The sequence below is a fragment of the Nomascus leucogenys genome, chromosome 12 (genome assembly GCF_006542625.1).
Source record: "Nomascus leucogenys isolate Asia chromosome 12, Asia_NLE_v1, whole genome shotgun sequence".
In the NCBI taxonomy this organism is placed as follows: domain Eukaryota; kingdom Metazoa; phylum Chordata; class Mammalia; order Primates; family Hylobatidae; genus Nomascus; species Nomascus leucogenys.
The window spans coordinates 8,801,531-8,824,537 of record NC_044392.1 but is presented as its reverse complement, the minus strand read 5'-3'; the positions used below and the strand labels follow the sequence as shown (position 1 = coordinate 8,824,537).

Below are 23,007 nucleotides of genomic sequence, written 5' to 3'. Positions count from 1 at the left end.
GTGAGCGCTCACAACCTGCTGGGCAGCAAACAGACAGGCGCTGTGCTCTAGGGGAGGCTGTCAGTTTGTTGGTTTGTCCAAAGCAAAACAACTGTGGAGCTGATGCCTCCTGTGAGGAAGAGCAGAGCAGCTGCTCCAGCAGTGGAGAGAAACTGGGCCTGGCCTCTCCACAGAAGGAGGGGGCCAGTCAGCAGCTGGAGGAGGAATGTTCAGCAGAAGGAGCAATTCCAAGGCCCTAAGACAGGAGTGAGCTTGGCGGGTTCAGGGCCAGCAGGGAGAAGGGGCTGGGTGCAGTGAGTGGGAGGAGGGCAGAGAGAGGTGACACCAGGGTGGGCAGGGCCGGCTCCCCTAGGGCCTGGGGGTCTGAATGAAGGTGTTTTATTCCAAGTAACCCAAGAGGCTGTTGGAGCTCTTTAGCAAAGCAGTGTTCTGGTCCACGTCACCCTGCAGAAGGACCTCTCTCTGGCTGCTGGGGGAGGCTGGGATGGGGGGTGGGGGCGGTGGTGGAAGGTGGAGGAGCAGGGGACGAGTGAAGGCTGCTGTGGTCACCTGACAGGTGATGGCACCTGGACGGGGCAGGTAGTCCGAGGCAGCACAGAGGTGGAGGTTGAGCCAGGGGCTGCTCCCAGGGAAGGGAGGAGGCAAGAGGAGTAATCCAGGAGGCCTCCCAGGCGGGAGCTATGATGTCAGGGAGGGAGGAATTCTATGTTCCACTAAGGCCTCATTAGACCCCAAGTGCAGAAGTGGGAAGCAGAGCAGGATCCGCAAGTCTGGAGTTCAGAAGAGAGGTCCAAGCTGAGCCCGGGGAGTGGAGAGGTACGGGCACGTGCAGGACCTTGAAGTGCTGAGGGCGGATGCAGTCCTCTGGGAGAAGGAGCAGCCACAGGAGAGGGGCTGAGGCCTGGCCTCCCAGAGCCTGGGGAGGGAGGCCAGCGTGTGGGAGGCAGGGCCTCTGGGGGGTCTGAAGGGCCAAAAGAAGAAAGTGGTCCTTCCAGGCTCCCCCTCGGGGACCTCACTAAGGTACAAACCTGACCATGGGGTTCTCCTTCCCATTATCCCCAGGAGGAAGTCTGCGCCCTTGGCCTGGGACTCGAAGCCCCTCATTAGCGCCCTGCCCACCTGCCCCACACCCCCTGCCATGTGTCCCTCCCTGGGCACTGCGTGTTACTACGGCTCCCACTCCTGGAGCCCTGAGGGCTGCTCTTATTCCTGTTAATAGTTATTATTATTGTGCTGCTCCCATGTGGCCTGGAGATGGCCAGGGCGGGGAGCAGGTGGAGCTGGGGGGGGCTGGGTGAGTCCTTGGAGGAGGCCACTGGCCTCATGCCCCTGCCTGTGCCCCTTTCCTGGCCAGGTGCACCTGATGACGCCAGACGCAGTCCCCAAGGCGTGCTGTGCACCCACCAAGCTGAGCGCCACCTCTGTGCTCTACTATGACAGCAGCAACAACGTCATCCTGCGCAAGCATCGCAACATGGTGGTCAAGGCCTGTGGCTGCCACTGAGTCCGCCCGCCCAGCCCTATTGCAGCTGCCCTTCTCATCTGGATCGGGCCCCTCAGAAGCAGGAAACCCTCAAACCCAGCCAGACCCCAGGCCAGGGCATTGCCAGGGAGGACCCTCACAACCATGTACATGATCCTTTCTCCTTCATGCCAGGCTCCTATGCTCCCCTTGCCCTGCCAGGCATTTGTGTGACTGTCCTGTTTCCAGCCCAGGTGGTCTCAATCATCAGGCAGTGTTCTACCCAAACCCAAACCCCTCCCCTGGAGGCATGTCCTGGCCGGTTCTTTGGGGTTGGCACAGAAGTCCTGTCTGAGGTCCTATCCATGACCCTTACTGGCCCAGGTCGTGAGATAGATGTGGAATGACCTGAGAGGCACCTGGAGCCCACTGTTGGCCACCTTGAGCTCTTCACCGTCCATCGCAGGGTGTGGTATGTGTAGTCAGGGTCTGGTTGGCTCCCCATTGCCTGCCCTTCTGAGGTGCAAGGTGGGGTATAAAACTGGACACCCCTAAAGTATTGTATATTCATGGATCTGAAGCACCGATCCACTGGCCACAGGTAGACATGTGGAGTCAACTCAAGAAAAAGCTGAGTGAACAGCATGATTTAGGGCTAAAGCCAATGGCATTTATCTTCCCTTGTCTTCCTGCTTTGCATTTGCCTCTGCCATCTAGGAAAGACATATAAGTGCATGGACATTTTGCTTTGGAGAAACAGAAAAGTCTTGGGGCTTCCAATTGACCCATCTATCTGCCACTATGTTGCCCCATCAGGAGCTCAGCTCTGTGGAGTTTTCCCTTTGCTGAACAAGCATGCAGTTGCATTGGGTGGCCCAGGATGACAACGCACAGCACAGATGCCATCATTTCCCTTTCCCCTCTGCATGGCAGACATCAGTAATCAATCTGGAATGTTTTTCCTCCAAATCTGAATGGAATTTTCAAATGATCAGCACAGCCACTGCCAACAGATATGATGTAAAGTGAAACCTGGTTGCCATCTTCTGCCATGCTGAGGAGCAGTCCATCCCTGCCCGAGCATGTATCGGCAACATGGGCAGCCTGTGGCCAGGTCTGGGGTGAGGCCAGGGGCCATCAAAAACAGGCTGATCACCAAAGTCACTGTCACCCTGGGTGCCCAGCAGCCCTGCCCTGTGTCTTGGGCCTGTGAGTCAAAGAAAAGGTCCTTTTCAGGGAGTGACAAGTAGTAATTAGTCTGAGTTGGGTGGGGAGGTTTGTCTCAGCCTCTGCTGTTCTCGGAAACTGCTGTTCTCCTTGGAGCAGCCACTGGGAGTTGGAGTGTTTATTTGATTTCTGACTTGCTAAGCCTGTAATTTACCTGCTGGAACAGACAGAATCCAGTTGCCCAAACCGTGTCATTAAAAGCAGATCCTGGGCCCGCCCCATCCACAGGCACAGCCCAGCAGGGTGTTTCCACCTACCCATGGGCCCGAGGATGCGCCTCTCTGGAGTTCACATGCTGCACCCCCAGGGAGGGGCCTGGGGAGAGCTGGTCCCACAGCAGGGGTGGAGGCTGGGGCCACGCTGGGGGACAGCAGCCCCTCCACCTGGACCAGGGAGGGCCTCCATGTGCAAGCGCAGAGGAAGAGACCTTCTCATGTACACAAAGGGCGGCCCCAGGCTGTCTGGAAGTTGGAGAGTTCCCTATCAGCACAGGGATCTCAGCTCTGGCCTGGATGTGAGGAGACCTGCCTTGTAGGTGGCTTCCTTATCTGGGCCTCCATTTTCTATCTGCACTTTTTGATCTCCAAACAACCTTCAGCCAAAGAATCTGTCTACCAACTCCTCACAGTGAGCCAGAAGCAGCCTCATAACCCTGAATGTGGGGCTCTGGTGGCTGTCATGAAGCAGAGTTGGCACATAACATGGAACCTGGCCAGGCATGGTGGCTCACACGTGTAATCCCAGCACTTTGGGAGGCCAAGGCAGGCAGATCACCTGAAGTCAGGAGTTCAAGACCATCCTGGCCAACACAGTGAAACCCCGTCTGTACTAATAATACAAGATTACCTGGGCCTGGTGGTGCATGCCTGTAATCCCAGCTACTCAGGAGGCTGAGGAAGAATTGCTTGAACCTGGGAGGTGGAGATTGCAGCGAGCAGAGATCACAACATTGCACTCCAGCCTGGGTGACAAGAGCAAAACTGTTGTCTCAACAAAACGAAATTATGGAACCTGTTTGCCATCCTAGTATTTACTTAACAGTTCCTTCTTAACATCAAAGATGGTCTTCTAGGCAATTGTAAATTTTAAATTAGCCAGTTATTTTGACAACTAATTTTTTACTCCACCTGTATCTTTAGTGCCCAGCCAATGATCTGGCATAGTTAGGGGTGCACCAAGAATGTCTGTAAACTACCTGAAGGTTTGTAGATATGGAGTACACCTTACCCATTAGTCAAGCTGTGCATAGCAGGAACCAATACGAGCCGTGATCCTCCTGGTTCATACAGAACAATGGAAAAACATAAGGCTTTGTCTACCTAGTTGGCCATCAGACTTTCAGCAACTTTTATCATCCAGATAGTCACCAAATGAAATAAAACAGAAAAATCCCTTGAGCAATGAAACAATTGTGAATGAACACAAAGTCCATGAATTTAATCCTTATCTGTTTGCTGAGCCAAGCGTGTGCATCTGCAGCGGGTGGCCCAGGCTGGCAGCCCAGATACCACCATTTCCCTTTTCTTTGCTTAGGGCATGGCCTGTTTATCTCGTTGCACCAGATGAGGGTTGGAAGGATGACAGTGGTGGTTGTTTTAGATCTACTGACAGCAATGAGAAACCAATGACAGTTGACAGGAAGAGAGGACACATACAACAGGCGAAGGAGGAACGCCCAGCAGTCTTGGTCCTTGCAGTTCAATACTGGCCTTGAGGCCAAGTCAGCAGGGGATTCATAGTCACTAACTTCTAACTGAGGCAGGGAAGTAACATGTTCTGGAAAAGGTCCAAAGAAACAGGAATAGAGGCAGTGTAGCAAGAGGCAGATTTTTGGTGCCAAATAGATTTGAGTCCTAGTTCTGCTTCTTCCTTTGTAGAGTACGATATTGGTTCTTTCTTCCCAAAGCTATTATAAAAATTAAATATGTACACAAATCTTTGGGATGTCTGACATATAAATGCTTAACAATAGGTACTTGCTGGTATTATTACAAATGAATTTGCTTATTTTTGAGCCACTTCTATGTCTGTCCATTAAACCAAAATGTGTTCTGCAGGTGATGATGTATTTATTTCAGAGCTGTGCTTTTTCCTAAACAATCTACACATGACATCCCTCGGAGGGCAGGACTTGTATTCTTATAGCCTTTAAAGGCCTAGGAAGTGTCACTTGTGGCAGTGGCTGTGAAACTTTGCTCTTGTGTTCCCAGACACCGGGATCCCATGTCCTGATGAGAGGTCTGTACCCACCAGGTGTCTTGGGCAGCAATTTGCATGGGGGAACTGCCCATCCAGGTCAACTGCTTGGCCCCCTTTTTGAAAGGAACACTGGATGGGCACTTGACCCCCTTTTCAAAAAAGTCTTTCACTTCTCAAAAAAAAAATACAGTTTTGGAGGAAAGTGGGATATATAAAAAATAAAATACAATTCAAATCACCACAGTCCCACAATTAACACACTATTAATATTTTTGTGACTTTATTTCTAGGCTTTTTTTCTTAAGATATACAAATACCTATGCTTACATATTACAGATATTTTTACAAAATTGGGATCACACTGTACTATATATGTTTCTTTGTGATGTGCTTTTTCTACTTTAGTTTCCCATCACTGAACTCTACAAGACTCCATTCTCAACAATAAAAAGTTGGTTCTATAATTCCTTCTTCAGAGGTTGCTGTGAGGCTGCCATGACTGCAGCAGATGCTGGGAGCACCCGAAGGCGGCTGTCATGCTGTTGGAGAGGACACTCCAACAGCCACAGCACTGATCCTGGGCCTGCCATCCCTGGTTTCAGCCTTTGTAACTGTTTCAGGGCCAGCATGTGGGGACCCAGATGGGGCTCAACTCTTGAATGAGTTAGGGGGGAAATGAATCAGCAAAAGGAAGCCCTGTGCCCAGTCCTGGTGCTGGTCCAGCAATGGGAATGTGGAATGGGGAGGCCAGTTGGGACAGGAGCCACACAGTCCCAGGGAAAGCCGCTTTGCTCTCCAGGCTACAGGAAAGGACGCCCACAGAGCCACTGGGTCCACTTCCCAGAGAGGTCAGAGTTTTCCCAAGGCAGCCAGGCGCAGCTGCTGCATGGTGCGTAGCCGAAGCAGGTGGCCAGGCTGTGGGGCATGCCACTGCCCAGCGCTGGGGCTCCTCTCCCTTCTGGCCTGGAAGAGCAGGGTCTTGTCTCCTGTGTCTCTCCACAAAGGTCCTGGCCAATCATGGGGACCATGACTGTGTCACTCCCCAGGGCTGTGGACCCTGCCACCACAGATTGAGGCTAAAGCCTAGTAAACCTCCCAGGACTCCATTACTACTGAAGAGAGACAGGCTGGGCTTCTAATCCCGGCTCTGGCAAACCACCCTGGGTGACCTTTGGCAGTCACGCCACTAAAGCCTCAGTTTACCTGTGCAGGGTTCCAGTGTGCATTCAATAACATCTGTAGACACCCAGGTGGAACACTGGGAGAGGAGTCCATACCCAATGGCTCCAAACCTGCTGAGCTTCCAGAACTGCCCACTGGCCTCCACCTCCCCAGAGTATCAGGGAGGAACAGAGTGACAAGGTTGTCACAGAAGTCTGTCCTTTTATGGGAGGCTGGCTGTGCTTTTTCTACACACTCTCACTTGGTTCTCGTCCAAGCACTGAAGTCAGTGCTATCCATATCCCCCAGCTTCATATAGAATGCCCGCCCTAACCACCTGTGACTGGACCTCTGCATGGATGGCCATTATTTGCCACTCCAGAGAAGGGGCTGTGGCTTTGAGGGAGGGTTCGGAAGCTCTCTAGGTTGGATAGTTTCTGCTCCATTAGGGGTGAGGAGCCAGCTCCAAGAAGTGGCTGCACACAGGAGAACCAGACTGTGAGCTCAGCAGGGGTTGGGACCATTTGTTCTCTTCAGTGGCCGGCAATCCTGTCTTGTAAAAGCTCAGATAGTAGTATTTTAGGCCTTGGGACTGTGATGGTCTATTTTGTGTGTCAATTTGGCTAGGCCATGGTATCCAGTTTTTAGTCAAACACTAGTCTAGATGTCGCTGTGATGATGGTTTCTTTTTTTTAGAGACAGGGTCTCACTCTGTCACTCAGGCTGGAGTACAGTGGCATGACCATGGCTGACTGCAGCCTCAACCTCCCAGGATCAAGCGATCCTCCCACCTCAGCCTTCTGAGTAGCTGGGACTATAGGTGTGCACCACCATACCTGGCTTTTTTTTCCCCCTAGAGATAGGGGTCTCTACATTGCCCAGGCTGGTCTTGAACTCCTGGGCTCAAGGGATCCTCCTGCCTCAGCCTCCCAATAGTGCTGGAATTATAGGCATGAGCTATGCTGCTATTTTTTGGTTTTTTCTAGAAAAAAACCCTAATGGATAGCCAAAAAAAAAAAAAAAAAAATAGAAAACCCAAATCAGAGAACGACATAGCCTGTATTGGTGTCTATATCCCCCCCTACTCCAAACTCCTCCCTACATCCTAGCTCCTAGAAACCTACAACTCTGGCCACCACTGCAGTAAGAAACCACCATGGACAATATGTAAACAAATGGATGTGGCTGTGTTCCCATAAAACCTGATTCATAAAAACAGGCAGTGGGCTGGATTAGGCACATGTAGTTTGTTGGCCTCCTGTCTCCTGACAAATAGGCATAGTACTTGGCACAGAGAAGGCACTTTGAGTTATAAAAATTTCATTTTTTAAAATCTGTAGGGTGAAAGTGAACAAATAAACAAATGAACCACTGAGAGTACACTTGCTGGCTGTAAGACCGGCAGCTGGGTTTAGGAGCAGAGGCAGTAGAAGACCAGAACTTTCCACTGTCTTTAATTTCCATTGCCCTGACAAGGATGCCTGGTGTGAAGATACATCACCTGACATCTAAGGGGATCAGCCCAAGGGAGGAAATGAAAGCTGTGGAAAAGATGCTCTGCTCTCCTCACTCACCAGCCTGCCTCAGAGGTCCAGCTTAGCCACAGACACAATCTCTGACAACTCCCAAGAACTAGCAGCAGGAGCAGTATAAGAACTAGGGTTTATTTTAGCAAAGAAAACACGTAACAGCCACACTGGTAGTCCCAGGAGAGGCCCAGCAGCAAATGCTGAGAAAAGCCAGTGGCTTTTTGCACAGCCTGCCCATGGTGGAGGGGAGCACCTGCGCTGGCTCCTGGGCCCACAGCCACCCTTGGGAATAGTCCAGGCTGTGCCTGCAGAGGAGCTGCTCCAAGCGGACCCTGAGGAAGGGCTCATATCCCAAATGCTGCTTGCTTCAAACAGGCACCCTCGGTGCTGCGTCCTCTGAGGCTGGCAGTTCCTTCCTGGATGTGCAGGGACAAGAGTGGACGGGGAAGCAGAGAGAGTGCCGCCTCACACGTACTCCCCACAGTCGGCGATGATCACCTTTTGCTTTGGCTTCCCGTCCTTGCTGCCCTGGGCCTTTGTGGCAGAATAGAAGTCAGGGAGTAAGGCCGGAGACTAACAGTGGTTTAGGGATACCAACTCCTGCCTGCCCATTTGCCCACTTCCACCCCGGAACCTGGGCAGCAGCAGCCCCTCCCCCTGGACACAGCCCCTGGCCATCTCTCGCAGGCCACAGAGACTCTCCAGCCCTCCCACAGGGCCGCGCTCCAGTGGCCTGGGTGAGGAGGAGGCCCATTCCGGGCCACATACCTCAATTTGCCGCAAGACATCTAGGCCTTCGGTGACCTCTCCAAACACCACGTGCTTGCCATCCAGCCAGTCTGTCTTGTCACATGTCAGGAAGAACTGAGAGCCATTGGTGTTTGGGCCAGAGTTGGCCATGGAGAGTAGACCTGAGGGAGAGAACAACCATCAACTCCCCCAACCCTGGCTACCAGCCATTAAAGGACATCTGTGCAGGCTGTCGACAGCCCTTCAGCCAGTCAGGCTCAGACTCGGGGATGCACAGATCACATGCAAATGTGGCCGCCTTATCTTTGATTCAGTTAATAGTCAGTGAAATGGTAAGTGAGGTGTCTCAATCACTTTATACTGGTCTGTTCTTTCATTAATTCATTTATTTAACAATTAAGTGTCTGCTTGGCAACCAGGTCCCTGTTAAGCCCTGGGAACACTGATGAGCAGAACACAGTCCAAGCTCTGGTGGAGCTCACAATCAGTGGAAAAGAGCCATTCAAAATGACAGCTATGACACAGTGAGGTCTGGTAACATGGACATTTGTCACATAAGAGAATGTACATGTATACGTGTGTGTCTGTGTATGTGTACATGTATGTATGTGTGTCCACAATGACTAAGTTTCTGATCAAGCAGCTAAGTGGATGGTGGAGTCACTTGTTGAAACAGGGCAGAGGGGGAGGAAGAGTTTAGGGGAGAAGGCCAAGAGCTGTTTTAGGTATGTGAAGTGTGAGATGCTCGCGGGATATCCAGTGAAGACAACAGGCAGGCAGTTGGTTGGACAGGAGTCTGGAGCTCAGGGAGTCATCAGCATGCAGACGCCAATGTGCACAAGCTTAACTCAGAGATACTGCTGAAAGCTCTGGGACTGGGTGTGACTGCCTAGGGCACTGCTTCTCAGTGGGGTTGGTGTCCTGTCCCTAGGAAACCTTTGGAAATCTGAATTTATTTTTTTTTTTGAGATGGGGATCACTCTGTCACCCAGGCTGGAGGACAGTGGTGCAATCACAGCTCACTGCAGACTCAATCTCTGGGGCGCAAGCAATCCTCTCAGCTCCCAAGCAGCTGAGACTACAGGCGTGCACCACCACACCTGAATAATTTTTTTATTCTTTTTTCGGTAGGTACAGGGTCTCACTATGTTGCCCAGGCTGGTCTCGAACTCCTGAACTCAAGTGATCCTCTGGCTTTGGGCTGCCACTTCAGACTCCCAAAGTGTTGAGATTACAGGCGTGAGCTGCCATGCCTGGCTTGAAAGTGTTTTTGACTGTCTGAAATATTGTGGGGGTGCTACTGGCATTTAGCAGGTGGGGTCTGGAACGCTAGATGTTCTGCAATGTCTGGCGCAATGAATTGTCTCATATCCTCTTGGCCCTTAAAAACATCCTGCTAGAAGCTGGGCGCAGTGGCTAATGCCTGTAATCCCAGCACTTTGGGAGGCTGAAGTGGGAGGATCACTTGAAGCTAAGAGTTCCAGACTAGCCTGAGCAATATAATGAAACCCCGTCTCTACAAAAAACTTAAAAATTAGCCGGGCATTATGGATGGCATGCACCTGTAATCCCAGCTATTTGGGAGGCTGAGGCAGGAGGACTGCTTGAGCTGGAGAGGTTGAGGCTGCAGTGAGCCATCTTGCACCACTGCACTCCAGCCTGAGCAACAGCAAGAGACCCTGTCTCAAAAAAACAAAAACCAAACAACAACAAGACAACAAATATCCTGCCAGATATTGATGTAGGTAAAAAATGTGTTTATAGTTATCTGCACCTAAACCATAATTCCATTATACATATAAGCCCAAAGTTTTGGAAGTGCTTTTGATTTTGCATGGACTCTTCTAGGAATGTAACTGCTATGTAAATAAACAGATTATTCTTTACTTTGGACTCTAATCAACTTTATCTACCATTTCACAAAGCCGTATCCCCAATAGCATCACTGCTAGTGGTATCCAAGTTGCCAGTTGACACTCCCGTCTGCATTTCTAATTGCTGCATTTGAGTACAGGGGCAGACGCCTGAATAATTTACTTTGTGTTCTGACACAGCTGTACTTAAGCATGTACATCTGGAAACATATTCAATTATTATACAAATTCGTTTATTTCCTCTGATGTTCTTCCCTATTATAGTTACAGATGAATACTGATTTTTAAAATAACGATGTAGGTCAGTGGGCTATATCACCTACACATGTCAGTTTAGTATAGTAAAGGGGGGCCCTACAAACCACCAGTTAGAAAAAGGGAGCACAGGGTAACAGGCTTCTGGAGAACAAAAGAATGGGCTCTGAACCACTTCAGTGTTTAAGGGTCAGGAAAAGGAGACAGCAAAGACAGAAAAAGCAGCCATCTAGGTAAACGGAGACAAGAAGCGGCAGGAGTCCTGCCAGCCAAGTGAAGAAGGAGTCAAGGAGAACAGAGTTAGTACAGGCTGAGCATCCCAAATGTGAAAATCCAAAATCCAAAATGCTCCAAAATCTGAAACTTCATGAGCACTGACATGATACTCAAAGGAACTGCTCACTGGAGCATTTCAGATTTGAGATATTCAGATTTGGGATGCTCAACTGGTAAGTATAATGCAAATATTCCAAAATACAAAATACTTCTGGTCCCAAGCATTTCAGGAAAGGGACACTCAACCTGTAGTATGAAATGCTCCTGGGAGGTGGGATAACATCTGGGAGGTGGGATAAGATGATCGCCAAGAACTGGCTACTGGTATTTTTGGCAAGAGTGGTTTCAATGGCGAGATGGGACTAGATGTCTGCCTAGGAGGGATTAGAGAAAACGCAAAGGCAGCAAGTCTGTACCATGTTTTCAAGAAGTTATGCTTTTACTTCTTGAAAAAAGACGGGGGACCAGGGGCATGGGTGATAGCTGGAGAGGGAACAAGAGTACAAGGATGAAGATTTTTTTTTTTTTTTTTGAGACGGAGTTTCGCTCTTGTTGCCTAAGCTGGAGTGCAATGGCGCGATCTTGGCTCATCACAATCTCCGCCTCCCAGGTTCAAGTGATTCTCCTGCCTCAGCCTTCCGAGTAGCTGGGATTACAGACACGCACCACCACGCCCGGCTAATTTTGTATTTTTAGTAGAGACGGGGTTTCTCCATGTTAGTCAGGCTGGTCTCCAACTCCTGACCTCAGGTGATCCGCCTGCCTCTGCCTCCCAAAATGCTGGGATTACAGGAGTAAGCCACTGCACCCAGCAACTAGATGAAGATTTTTTTTAAAGGTTGATAACGGCATGCTTTCATGCTAATAGACTAATCTAACAGAGCAGGGGAAACAGATTACAAGAAGAGGACAACTTTAGAAGCCATGTTCCTAAGTAGAGGAGAGGGACAGGATCCAGTCCACAGGTGGAGGGGCTGGCCTAGGAGACAGCTCATCCCCTGTAATTGGAAGAAAGGGCATGCACGAGTGGAGAGATGCAGGAGGTGAAGCATTAGATGAGGTGGGAAGATGATGATATGAGGGCTTCAGAAGTGAAGACAGGCATGGACACATCATCTCTGGTTGGGACTGAGCATCAAGTAGGGAAATCTGGTCAGGCTGGCAAGGGCCCCCTTAAGAACTATAGTTATAAATTTCAAGTGGGATCGTTCAGTACAATTCTGTGTTTTTTCTCTAGTTGCTGGGGGACTAACCACCGAGATTTTACTGAGTAAATCTGATGGTGAGGGCAGGGAGAGCAGTGGGGTTGAGGGCATAAGAGCTTGCAACAGCAGGCCACAGAATCCAAGCTGGGCTAATAGGAAGTGTGGACACAGTTGGGGGATGGACAGTACCTGCATGTAAACAAGCCAACTCCACCCTAGCAAGGCTGCATGGTTCTCCTGTGTCTCATGGCTGGGTCTCCTCCAGACTCTTAGTCCGTCAGCCAGAACCACAACCTGTCCTTCCATCCTGCCTGGCCATCCCACCCTTGCCCAGCCTCCCTCGTCACCACATGACAACTGGCTCCTACCTGGTCCCGTGTGCTTGAGGATAAAGTTTTCATCGTCGAACTTCTTCCCATAAATGGACTTGCCCCCAGTGCCGTTGTGGTTTGTGAAATCACCGCCCTGGCACATGAACTGGGGGATGATGCGGTGGAAGCTGCTTCCCTTAAAGCCAAAGCCCTTTTCATGGGTGCACAGGCAGCGGAAATTCTCTGGAATTGAGAAAGGAAAAAGCTCTGGGGGTTAAAAAACAGAACAAAATAAAACAAAACCTCGAAAAAACTTTTGTTTAATGTTCGTATTTTTGTTTTAAAATAAGAGATAATCATTATAAACCTTTGTGATACTAACCTTGTAAGGACTATAAGGGATTCTTTTTCTTTGAGACAGAGTTTCACTTTTGTCGCCCAGGCTGGAGTGCAATGGCACAATCTCAGTTCATTGCAACCTCCACCTCCTGGGTTCAAGTCATTCCCCTGCCTCAGCCTCCCTAGTAGCTGGGACTACAGGCATGTGCCATACACCTGGCTAATTTTGTATTTTTAGTAGAGATGGGGTTTTACTCTGTTGGCCAAGCTGGTCTAGAACTCCTACCTCAGATGATCCGCCCACCTTGGCTTCCCAAAGTGCTGGGATTACAGGTGTGAGCCACCACACCCGGCCAGGACTATAGGAGATTCTGATGAAAGGGGATTGAATATACATGTTCTAGCTCTGTTCCCTTCCAAACCACACTAAAAATCAGGAAACTGATTTTTTAAAAGAAAAACCAAAGGATCTTAGAAGAAAACATAAGGGCAAATCTTCATGACTCTGGATTTGGTGATGGTTTCTTAAATGTCACACCAAAAGCAAAGGTAAAAGAAAAAATAATTAGATTTTATCAAAATTTAAGATGTGCATCAAAGAACCGTACCAATAGAGGGCAAAGCAACCCACAGAATGGGAGAATGCTTATTTGCAAATCATATTTAACATGGGTTTAATATTCAGAATATATAATGAACTGCTATAATTCAACAACAAAATGGCCAGGCATGATGTAATCCCAGTGCTTTGGGAGGTCAAGGCAGGAGGATCACTGGAGGTCAAGGGTTCAAAGCTACAGTAAGCCATGATCTCACCACTACACTCCAGCCTGGGAGACAGAGCAAGACCCTGTCTCTGAAAAACACAAAACAAACAATCCAGTTAATAAATAAGCCAAAGATTTGAAGAGATATTTCTCCAGAGAAGATATACAAATGGTCAACAAGCACATGAAAAGATGTTCAACATCATGAGTCAGTAGGGAATAAAAATAAAAACCACAGTGAGATGCCATTTCACACCTGTTAAGAGAAGATGTGGGCCAGGCACGGTGGCTCATGCCTGTAATCCCAGCACTACGGGAAGCCAAGGCGGTCGAATCACAAGGTCAGGAGTTTGAGACCAGCCTGGCCAACATGGTGAAACCTCGTCTCTACTAAAAATACAAAAAATTGGCTGGGCGTGGTGGCAGACGCCTGTAATCCCAGCCACTCGGGAGGCTGAGGCACGAGAATCACTTGAACCCCAGAGACGGAGGTTGCGGTGAGCCAATATCGCGCCACTGTACTCCAGCCCGCGCAACAGTGTGAGACTCTGTCTCAAAAAAAAAAAAGAGAAGATGTGGAAAAACTGAAACTCATACCTTGCTGGTAGAAATGTAAAATGGTCCAGCCACTGTGGAAAATAGTTTGGCATTTCCTCAAAAAGTTAAATACAGAGTTACCATGTGACTACGCATTTCCACTCCTAGGCATATATATCCAAAAGAATTGAAAACAGGGATTTAAACATGTACTTATATGTGGATATTCACACAGGCATTATTTACAATAGTCAAAAGGTGAAAACAATGTGCAAGTGAATCTTATTCATCAACAAATGAATAAGATATTTATCCAAATACAACAGAGTATTATTCAGCCACAAAAAGGAATGAGGCATTGATACATGGTACAAGGATGAAGCTTGAAGGCATTATGCTATGCAACATCAGCAAGGCGCGGAAAAGGACAACTACTGTATGATTCCACTTACATGAAAAATCTAGGATAGGCCAATTCATAGACACAAAGATTGGAGGTTATCAGAAGCTAAGGGGAGGAGAAAATGGGGAGTTATTATTTAATAGGTACCTTTAATAAGTGGTTTTGTTTAGGATGATTCAAAAATTTTGAACAGAGTAATTACTGCTAACAAACTGTACACTTTAAAATGGCTAAAATAGCCAAAAAATAAACTTAAAAAGCGGGGAGGAAGAGACAACAGCAACAAAATTTCTGAAGTTAGAAAACAAATAGATGAGTCCTAAATGACACAGCAGACCCGAGAAAGCTGAATCTTAAGCTGGTAATAGCCAAGAAGCAACTCAATTTGCACTCCAAAAGCTCAGAGGAAAGGGTGCAGGTAATCCTGGAGACAGTAAGTTTGGCTGAAAGCCCGTTTAAGAAAGTGGTTAATCTTTGGGATCCTCTCCCTGACTCTGCAGCTGGGGGCTACCCCTCCCCAACCTGGTAGCCAGCTGGGGGTCTAGTCTTTGGTAGGTTAAAGCAGAGGGTCTCTGGACTAGGACATCCTACACATAGTGAGGGCTGAGGTACCATAATGACAAATGGAGACTATGTGAAAGTTTATATACTGAATATTGAGGCATTCAGCCTTGCCCTCATCTCCCCTTAACAAGATGCAGACACCTGGATGCAAAGCCCCCAGCAGGAGAGTCTGGGAGAAAATCAGGAATGATTACATAGAAAACTATGCAAAAACAAGGCAATTATCAATTCCAAGCAAAACAAAATGCTGTGCATGAAAGGAAGTTATCACATGATGCTTACATTGTTAAAATAACTTAGGACCTAACCAAAATTATGGTACCTATACAGGGAAGATGAGGGGGCAGGGAAGGGGATTTTAAAAAACTAATTCTTTGTCCTCTGAAGTAGAAAATCAGAAGATAATGTTTAAAATGGAAAACAAGAAGTAGAAATATAAAACTGTTATCAACATGGAAATAAAAATCAAAACACCTAAGAGTTGAAATCCGCTCCTCTGAGCAGCAGCAAATGGTGTTGGCAGCAGGGCATAGGGACAGCACCAGGGGACAACTGTTTTTTCAAAACAAGCTTTGTGAAACTGAATTGACTCTTTGTATGTCTAGATAATAAAATTTAGATTAAAAAGAGAAGTCAATATTTAATAAATTACAAAGAATACTCAATAAAAGCACTAGTTACTTCTAGAATTCAGGACTGGATATAGAGAGGGGAAAATGAATTTTCAATTTATTGTCTTAAATATTATTTGAATATATGTATATGGTATTCTTTAAAAAAATGAATACATTATTTACTTGTGTTTTTAAAAAATGATTAAAAAACAGTAAGCCAGCACTTATAAAGCTTCAAAAACACCTGCTCTGACTTATCTGTTACTAGATCCCAGGATCTGAGATGCCTCAAATCAACTTAGGTCAGAAGCAATATCAAGGACACAAGAAGTGAAGCGGCAAGAACCTGGGAAAGGCTCACTGCTCAGCCACCAGCACCCCGCCGTTCTGACCACAGCGTCCTGCTCACCTGCTGTCATGGGCACGACATCGGAACGCAGGAGCATCTGGATGCGGCCGGCCGGCTTGTTCCCAATCTTGATGTCCATGTACACCTGAGGATTTGACCGGGCCTTTTTAGCAGCAGGCTCTCCCTAGGTGCAGAAGAAATTGCTAGTTAGAGAGAGCTCCCTGATGCCCTAAGTAGGAGTGCGAGTATTCTACACACCCACCCAGAACACAACTCCAGTGAGTAGGCTGGAGCAAGTGCTGACGGGGAAGGCCTTGGGCCCTGACAGGGCTGCAGGAGGCAGGAGCCACGGCCGTAGCACCCAGCTGGATGCGCAGCAACAGGAGGTCTCAGCACTGGCTAACCTGAGCCCCATACATGGGCGTGCTATCTCATCATGCTTGCCCTCAGATGCATCTGCTTCCTCCTCTTGCTTCACAGTCACAGAACAGCACTTTTCTGGTCCGTGATCCACAACTCTCAGTATCTTCAAATGCCAGTTCCAGCCCACCCACTGTCCTCTAGTTAGGCAGACCCATCCATGTACCACCACCTCCTCCCTCTGTGCTTGGCCCTGCATATACAATGGCTGGCTACATGGAAGCAAGGGGGCAGCCTCTTGCTCAGGCCTAAGTGCTCAGAAGACAGTGGAAGATGTTGGGCCTTGCTTTGTGCTCCAAGTAGATAAGACTAAGCAGAGGATACAGGATGATCCAGGGGGACTCCACTGACTGTGATGGCCACTTTATGAGTTCTGATTTGCATTCGAATTTCTGGCGTGGGTCAATGTGTGGATGAATGGTGGCAAATTAGCCAAGAGTGAGAACACACGAAGACAGGATTAGAGAAGCAGGGGAATCCATTTTAGGCAAACTTAAGCTGCCTATGAGACTTGCAGGCAGAAATATCTGAAGCTCAGGACTAGAAAGAGACCATGAAGGTCAACAGCATAAGAGAGGCTGCATAAAATTAGAGATAGACTGCTACTGTTTCAGCTGAGAGAAGAGAGAGAAACCATGAGCCAAGAAAGAAATATATAAGAATGTCAACATTCACAAAGTACCCAGAGGAGGGGATGCCCAGGAAGCAACTGTCAGAGACTATGCTGAGAATCAGGGGGAAGTGCCCCGGCAGGTTCTCATAGGACTGGAGAACCCTGAACCCACGTACAGGTTGAAGGAAGGGACCACTACCCTCTTCTGTCTCCCCTCCATTAGCACAGGAATAGGAAGACCATGACCCTCGTGGCAAACTCTTCAGTGAAGGAGGGGGACTGATCAGGAGGGGTGAAGAGGGGCACCTCAGCTTCCTCCCTGTCAGCTGACAATCACAAATCCACACCTGAGCGGAGCTGAGACACTCATCACATAGAACACAACATGGATGAGGGACCCAAAGCTTTGCCCTTGAATTCACTTGATATTGACTTTACCAAAGTACTAAGAACTCAACATTGACTTTACCAAAGTACTAAGAATTCATCATTCATTCCCTCCGCTTTGATATACATATTGGCAAATTTCCATTAAAACTTAAAAAAAAAAAGTCTCCTGTGGACAGTGCCGGCCTGTCCTCTGGAAGCAGGAGCTTCATTCTCACTTCCTGGGTCTCTGCTTTGGGAGGCTCTGACCCTTCTTCCTCTTTATTCTCTTCAAGCGTCTTCCCAGAAAACTTCTTCAACCAGTCATCATCTGACCAAACTGAAAGGAAAGAATCAAACAAATGTTCATTCAAGCGATCAGATCGAACTGAAAAGTAGCTGCTTTGGTCAGCAAAGTGGAAGATGCTATGTGGCCTGTATGCCAGACAGTTCCCCACCGAGAACTCCCAGGGGTAAGGAAAGTTCCCATACAGAATGTCGGCCCTGAAGTCCAGCTCTCAGTAGGGCTAAGGAAAATAGCTCTGCTGAAAGCAAAGGTGTAGCCTTTGCTGGTTTCAGCCCTTGATGGAGACCCCAGGAATGGAATATCAAGAAAACTGGGAAAGATGAGCTCAAGCAGGAATTTCTCTCATAACAGAAACAATCACTCTGGCTTTGCTGGGAAGCTCAAACTCACTTGTTTCTCTGCAAAGGTGGTGCATGCCCTTCCCAATGTGAACCATCATCTACTCCTGTCTACCAGGAAGCAGCATTTAGCATCTACTTCCAAGTAAATAGAGACAAAAAAATGCAACTAAGGCCAAACTGCAGAACATCACAGGGAATCTGGAAGTTGCTCCTACTCACCTGGCCTGGAAGAGCCTTCCTTAATTCTCATTGGTTTGGCCAAATTGACACGAATTGTACGTCCAAAAAGCTCAGATTCATTCTGAAAAGATTGAAAATCCAGCTGCTTAAACTCTCTTAGGTTAAAAGAGGGCCAGCCAGCTTTCCATTTACTTCTGAGATACACTCATGATTTGTCCTCCCTTAATCCCTGGGCCCCTACCAGTAAGCTATGCAGCCACCCCAAAGCCACCTGTGGGTTTCAGGGAACTCTAGAACCATCATACACACCCCTTTCTTTCAAGCAGCACACAAAGACCTGTATTACCAAAAGTAACTCTGGGTTCAGAACACTCCAAAATTACAAAAATAAATGCAGTTTCCCAGTATCTGAGTTCACCTTCAAAAGTCAAGATAAACTTTGAAATGAAAGAAAAATGATCTCTGACAGCTGAGGAATATGTCTGGTGAATGGATAACAGAACAACGAATAAAAGAACATCTCATTATCCAAAGATAATCGGTACCAGGAAAGGTCATTTAAGGTGACTCCACTTGAAGTGGTGATGAAGATTTCATGGTAAAGTGAAAAATCTTAAAAGGTTGACTGGGAAATTACTGTGATGAAACTAAAAATAATAAAAACAAGTTTCTTACAATTAATATTCAGGATTAACTATGCACTAATTGGTAGAAAGAAATGTAACTTGGTAGAAAAAAATGTAACAGGCAGCCCAGGTAGCCCTGTTGGCTTGAGCCTATAATTCCAGCTACTTGGGAAGCTGAGAAGTCTTGAACTCAGAAGTTCAAGACAGTTAAAAAGAAAGAAAGAAAGAAAAGTAACAGGCACTGAAGTATTATTTTTCCAACAAAATTCAATCGACAGTATGGTATCTTTGCACTTATTATCAGACATGAAAACTAAAAGGATCTCAAGGAGGGCACAAATACTAAAGAGCATCATCATTTTTCCCAAGGACCTTTCCAGAATATCCAAGTCATTTGTATCAGTGATTTGCACCTGCCATAATTAAATTTCTCTTCTCAATTGTAAATTGGTCTAATACTTCATGAAATCCTGCTGTTTTGCAAAATATGCAGTTACACTGTGCAATCAATTTGCACTGTGTCTGCAAATTATCCTAAACATGGGACAGCCAGTGAGAGACTGGTCAACAAGGATGATGAGGACTTACAATGATTGTTAAATGGGGAAGGAGTCTGAGTAAGAACTAATTTTATAAGTGATCAATTCACAGTGAATATTTTCACATGAGAATTTTTACCTCCCCATGCAACCTTGTAACTTTGGAAGTCCAGAACACTGATATATGACTCTGTGCCATCAAAAAGCAACTTTAGTTAGATTTAAGATTCCCAGCCATACCATGTTGTCGATAGCTGCTGCAGCATCCTGCCAAGGAAAGACAAAGATACAAGTTTAGGCTTGCAGCCAAATGCTTCTTATGGTGTCTAAACACATGCTCAGTAGCAAAAATCCAGAAAAATGCCACCTCTACATTTCTTGCCTAGGTTGTGTGTGTTTCTAACAAAGAGCACTTCCTGGCTGATTTTAGAGCTGGTGGTGCAACAATTTGCCATCTAGTTGAAGGCACAAGAAATCATCACTACTGCCAGGCAAGAACGCTCAATGAACAGGGGTGCAGGAGGTAGCTCCTCTGCAGGGCAAGAATGGGAGGGCCTGGCAGAAGGTCTGACATGTTATTCACAGTCCAGTCTGATTATGTGAGAGACGCTTTCCTTAGAACAGCGCTTACTTCTGATCTCTCTGGCAGCATCAGCCTAAAGCCCAACAACCTAACCAAACGGTGAAAAGCTTCCTTTGTAATCAGTAACGACATCACAAACCAAGGACTAGACACTAGTAACACAGACTCTCACCTCTGCCAGCTCAAATTCAACAAAAGCAAATCCTCGGTGCTTTTCTACAAAATGGAAAAACAAAAACAAGTAATTACTATGTGGGGTAGTGGGAAGAAACAGGATGGTCACAAAGTTAAGTCAGTTACATGTCGTATCCAAACACCAGAAGTTCTATCCAATCACCATTTAGGAAGAAGGAATCTCATTCTTTGATTCTTCTTATACAATATCTTAAGCAATAATAAACTTTGTTTTTTTAATGGACATAGCTGAATAATAAACTGTATTTTTAATTAATAAGTATTCAATTATTCTACGAAAGCCAAACTTAAAACCTTAACCATTGCATGCAAGGCAATTAGAAAAATAAAGTCATCTGACCTATCAATTATCTACCTAAATATATATTTTGCGCATCAACTGTGCATAAAGCATGAATCCTAAAACCTGATAAAGATGCTCAGTCTTTATCTTCAGGAAAATGCTGAACTAACTAGAAAGACCAAGCACAATAATGTTAATCATAGAACTCAGAGACTAGAAGGGCTCTTAGAAAGCCAATATAACCTTATCATTTTGCAAATAAAGATTCCCCAGGCCCAGAGAGTTTAAAGACCTTGCTAACAATCATATGCAAGGTTGATGATAAAACTAGGCCTAAAACTATAATCTTAAAAATGACAACAAAGGTAAAACAGAAAACTGAACTGTGATTGTGATACCAATCGATGGGAAACCCACCCAGGGGTGCAGAGGCCAAGAACCCCCGCCCTCGCCACCCCCATTATGGGGCTAGGCTTTCCTGCTGCCTCATTTAATAGCACAGCTGCCAAGAAGGAGCAGATGGGATGGGGTACCCATTAGGTAGATTAAAACAACATCCAAATCTCAATGTAGTTCAAACCTATCTCCCTACTGGTCTATTGAAAAATCTGTCTTATCTCAACCCAATAGCTGAAGACTCTGAAAAGCATTCAGAGTTCACAACCACATGGCCTCAGAACATTCCTTCTCCATCGAGATCACTGTCACCAGTCATCTTCCTGAACTTTCCTGTAGTGTATACTAAGCATATTTAGAATGCATATTTAGAATTGTGATGTGACTTTAATTTTTTAAGGTATTTTCCTAGTAAGAGGATTCTGAACATGAGAGACACTAACTCACCTGTTTCATAATCCAGAGGAATCTGAATATCTGTGATGTCTCCAAAAGGAATGAACGCAGCATGAAGAACTTTGTCGTCCACCTCCTCTGCCAGTCCACCTGCAAATAAGCCAAGGGCCTTCTGAGCCACTGATCTCCATACTCTTGCAGAAGTCCTTGCAGCCCAGTTAGCATGCTAGCCAGGGGACAGGATCCTTCCATTCAGTTCTTTGGGAACACAAACATCCCCCTCTCATCTCTGCCCACCCATACTTTGAAAAATATTCCTCTCTTCGCCCTTCTTTCAGACTCTCATCTAGTCCTGGGATTACTGCAATAGCTTCACAACTGACCTCCCTGCCTCCATTCCATCAACTCCACAAAGCCAACTAGAACGATCTTAGGAAAATGCAGATTTGAACCCGTAACTTTTCTGCTTAAACTCCTTCAAAGGCTTCCCACTGTCCTCAGGATAAAGGGCAAACTCCTTGGCAGTACCCACCTCTCTAGCTTTTTTGCTTTGCTTCCTAATTTCCTGGGTCTCCCGAATAATGACCCACTTGCCCCCAAGTGTCAGGCTATTTCACACCTTTGCGACTCCCTTGCAGTGATCAGCCTTGCCTCTGCTTCGGTTACGTAGCTAACTCCTGCTCATCAGCTCTGGCATCGCCGCATCCAGAATGTGCCCTCACTTCTCCAGATGGATGGGTCATTTGTCCCGTAGCCAGGCCCATATCATCATGATCCATCCTCACTACAGCGCTCATCAAAAGTGTGCTACTGAGGTAATTCCACTTTTTTTCTGGCTAGTCTGGGAACTTCTTCCTTTATGGCAGGGGCTGGGGCTGAGCCGTCGCTGCACTGAATGTTTGTAAAACAAATGAACGAGAGGATCTGGAGGGCCATAAGATTCCTTTACCGCTCCTCGGGGCCCGTTGGAGCTCAGCGGGCTAGGAAGGAAGTCAGAATAATCATTCCGTCTCGGGTTCACGCACCTGAGGTGTGTGGCAAGGCTGTTCACTGCAAGGGAGTCGCAAAAGCAGAGGCCCAAAGGTGTGAAATAACCTGACCCTTGGGGGCAAGTGGGTCATTTTTCGGGAGACCCAGCGAATTGGGAAGCAAAGCAAAGAAGCTGGAGAGGTGGCTACTGCTAAGGAGTCTGCACTTTTTCCTGAGGACAGTGGGAAACCTTTGCAGGAGTTTAAGCAGAGCCAGAGCTACCGCCAGCCCTACCGCCAGAGACCTGGCCTTGACAGCAGCACGCCGTCCTCTTGGTTCAGAGATACGTCCCACCCCACGCCTCGACCCTCTGGGGATCGCGTTCACTCAGACTCCGCCTAGCAACCCCGCCTGCTCACCCACGTACAAGACGCGCTTGGTGGTGGCCATCTTGCTCGCGCGCTTTTCCGCCGGAAGCCAGCACTCGGCCCGCCCTCTTCCCCACTGTCCCGCCCACTCTGGCCCCGCCCCGCCTACCCTCTCGTTGGTCCAACCCGCATCCCGCTACCCGGATGCACCGGGCGGCTTGTGCGGTGCGCAGTGGTAAACCACAAGGGACTTGGTCCTGGCGCTTTCCAGTGCTCACGGTGTCGGAGGAGGGAAACCTTGGTCGAATCAACCCGATTATTATGGGCAAACGATAAACTATGGTGCTTGGCCATCCTGCGCGTCTGTTTTTGGACAACCTGGGAACTAAGAATGAGTTTTACCTTTTGAAATAGTTGGAAAAACTTAAAACAAAAATATTTTCTTGGCTGGGCATGGTGGCTCATGCCTGTAGCCCCAGCACTTTGGGAGGCTGAGGCGGGAGGATCACCTGAAGTCAGGAGTTCGAGAGCAGCGTGGCCAACATGGTGAAACCCCGTCTCTACTAAAAATGCAAAAATTAGCCGGGCGTGGTAGCGGGCGTC

General features: G+C 47.4%; 2 protein-coding genes across 3 annotated transcripts in view; one reads left to right on the top strand and one right to left on the bottom strand.

Moving 5' to 3' along the window:
• The window catches only part of BMP8B (bone morphogenetic protein 8b), a 31,757-nt gene extending 27,012 nt beyond the window's left edge, over positions 1 to 4,745 (top strand). The window contains exon 7 of the mRNA XM_003273313.2: positions 1,355 to 4,745. Within this exon, the coding sequence (XP_003273361.2) occupies positions 1,355 to 1,504 (150 nt within the window). The 3' untranslated portion in view covers positions 1,505 to 4,745. The remainder of the gene's footprint in view (positions 1 to 1,354) is intronic.
• A 2,947-nt stretch (positions 4,746 to 7,692) lies between these two features.
• Positions 7,693 to 22,536, bottom strand: PPIE (peptidylprolyl isomerase E). 2 transcript variants are annotated; one of them, XM_003273314.4, is made up of 10 exons: positions 22,456 to 22,536; positions 21,119 to 21,217; positions 19,970 to 20,013; positions 19,455 to 19,481; positions 18,089 to 18,170; positions 17,461 to 17,561; positions 15,883 to 16,006; positions 12,307 to 12,492; positions 8,347 to 8,489; positions 7,693 to 8,112 (listed from the first exon to the last, which is right to left on the bottom strand). In XM_003273314.4, exons 1-10 carry the CDS (start codon positions 22,484 to 22,486, stop codon positions 8,044 to 8,046), a joined length of 906 nt encoding a protein of 301 aa, XP_003273362.1. In that variant the 5' UTR covers positions 22,487 to 22,536; the 3' UTR covers positions 7,693 to 8,043. The 2 variants fall into 2 exon arrangements, with proteins under 2 accessions (XP_003273362.1, XP_012366895.1); XM_012511441.2 differs by having other exon boundaries at positions 22,464 to 22,536.
• Positions 22,537 to 23,007: the final 471 nt, after the last annotated feature.

Excerpts from the sequence above, each read along its gene's own strand:
- PPIE (XM_003273314.4), bottom strand. The coding sequence starts at position 22,486 with ATGGCCACCACCAAGCGCGTCTTGTACGTGG. Across the intron at positions 18,171-19,454 it reads CAGCAGCTATCGACAACATG|AATGAATCTGAGCTTTTTGG; the intron begins GTATGGCTGGGA and ends CAATCTTTTCAG. Across the intron at positions 17,562-18,088 it reads GGAAGGCTCTTCCAGGCCAG|TTTGGTCAGATGATGACTGG; the intron begins GTGAGTAGGAGC and ends CTTTCCTTTCAG.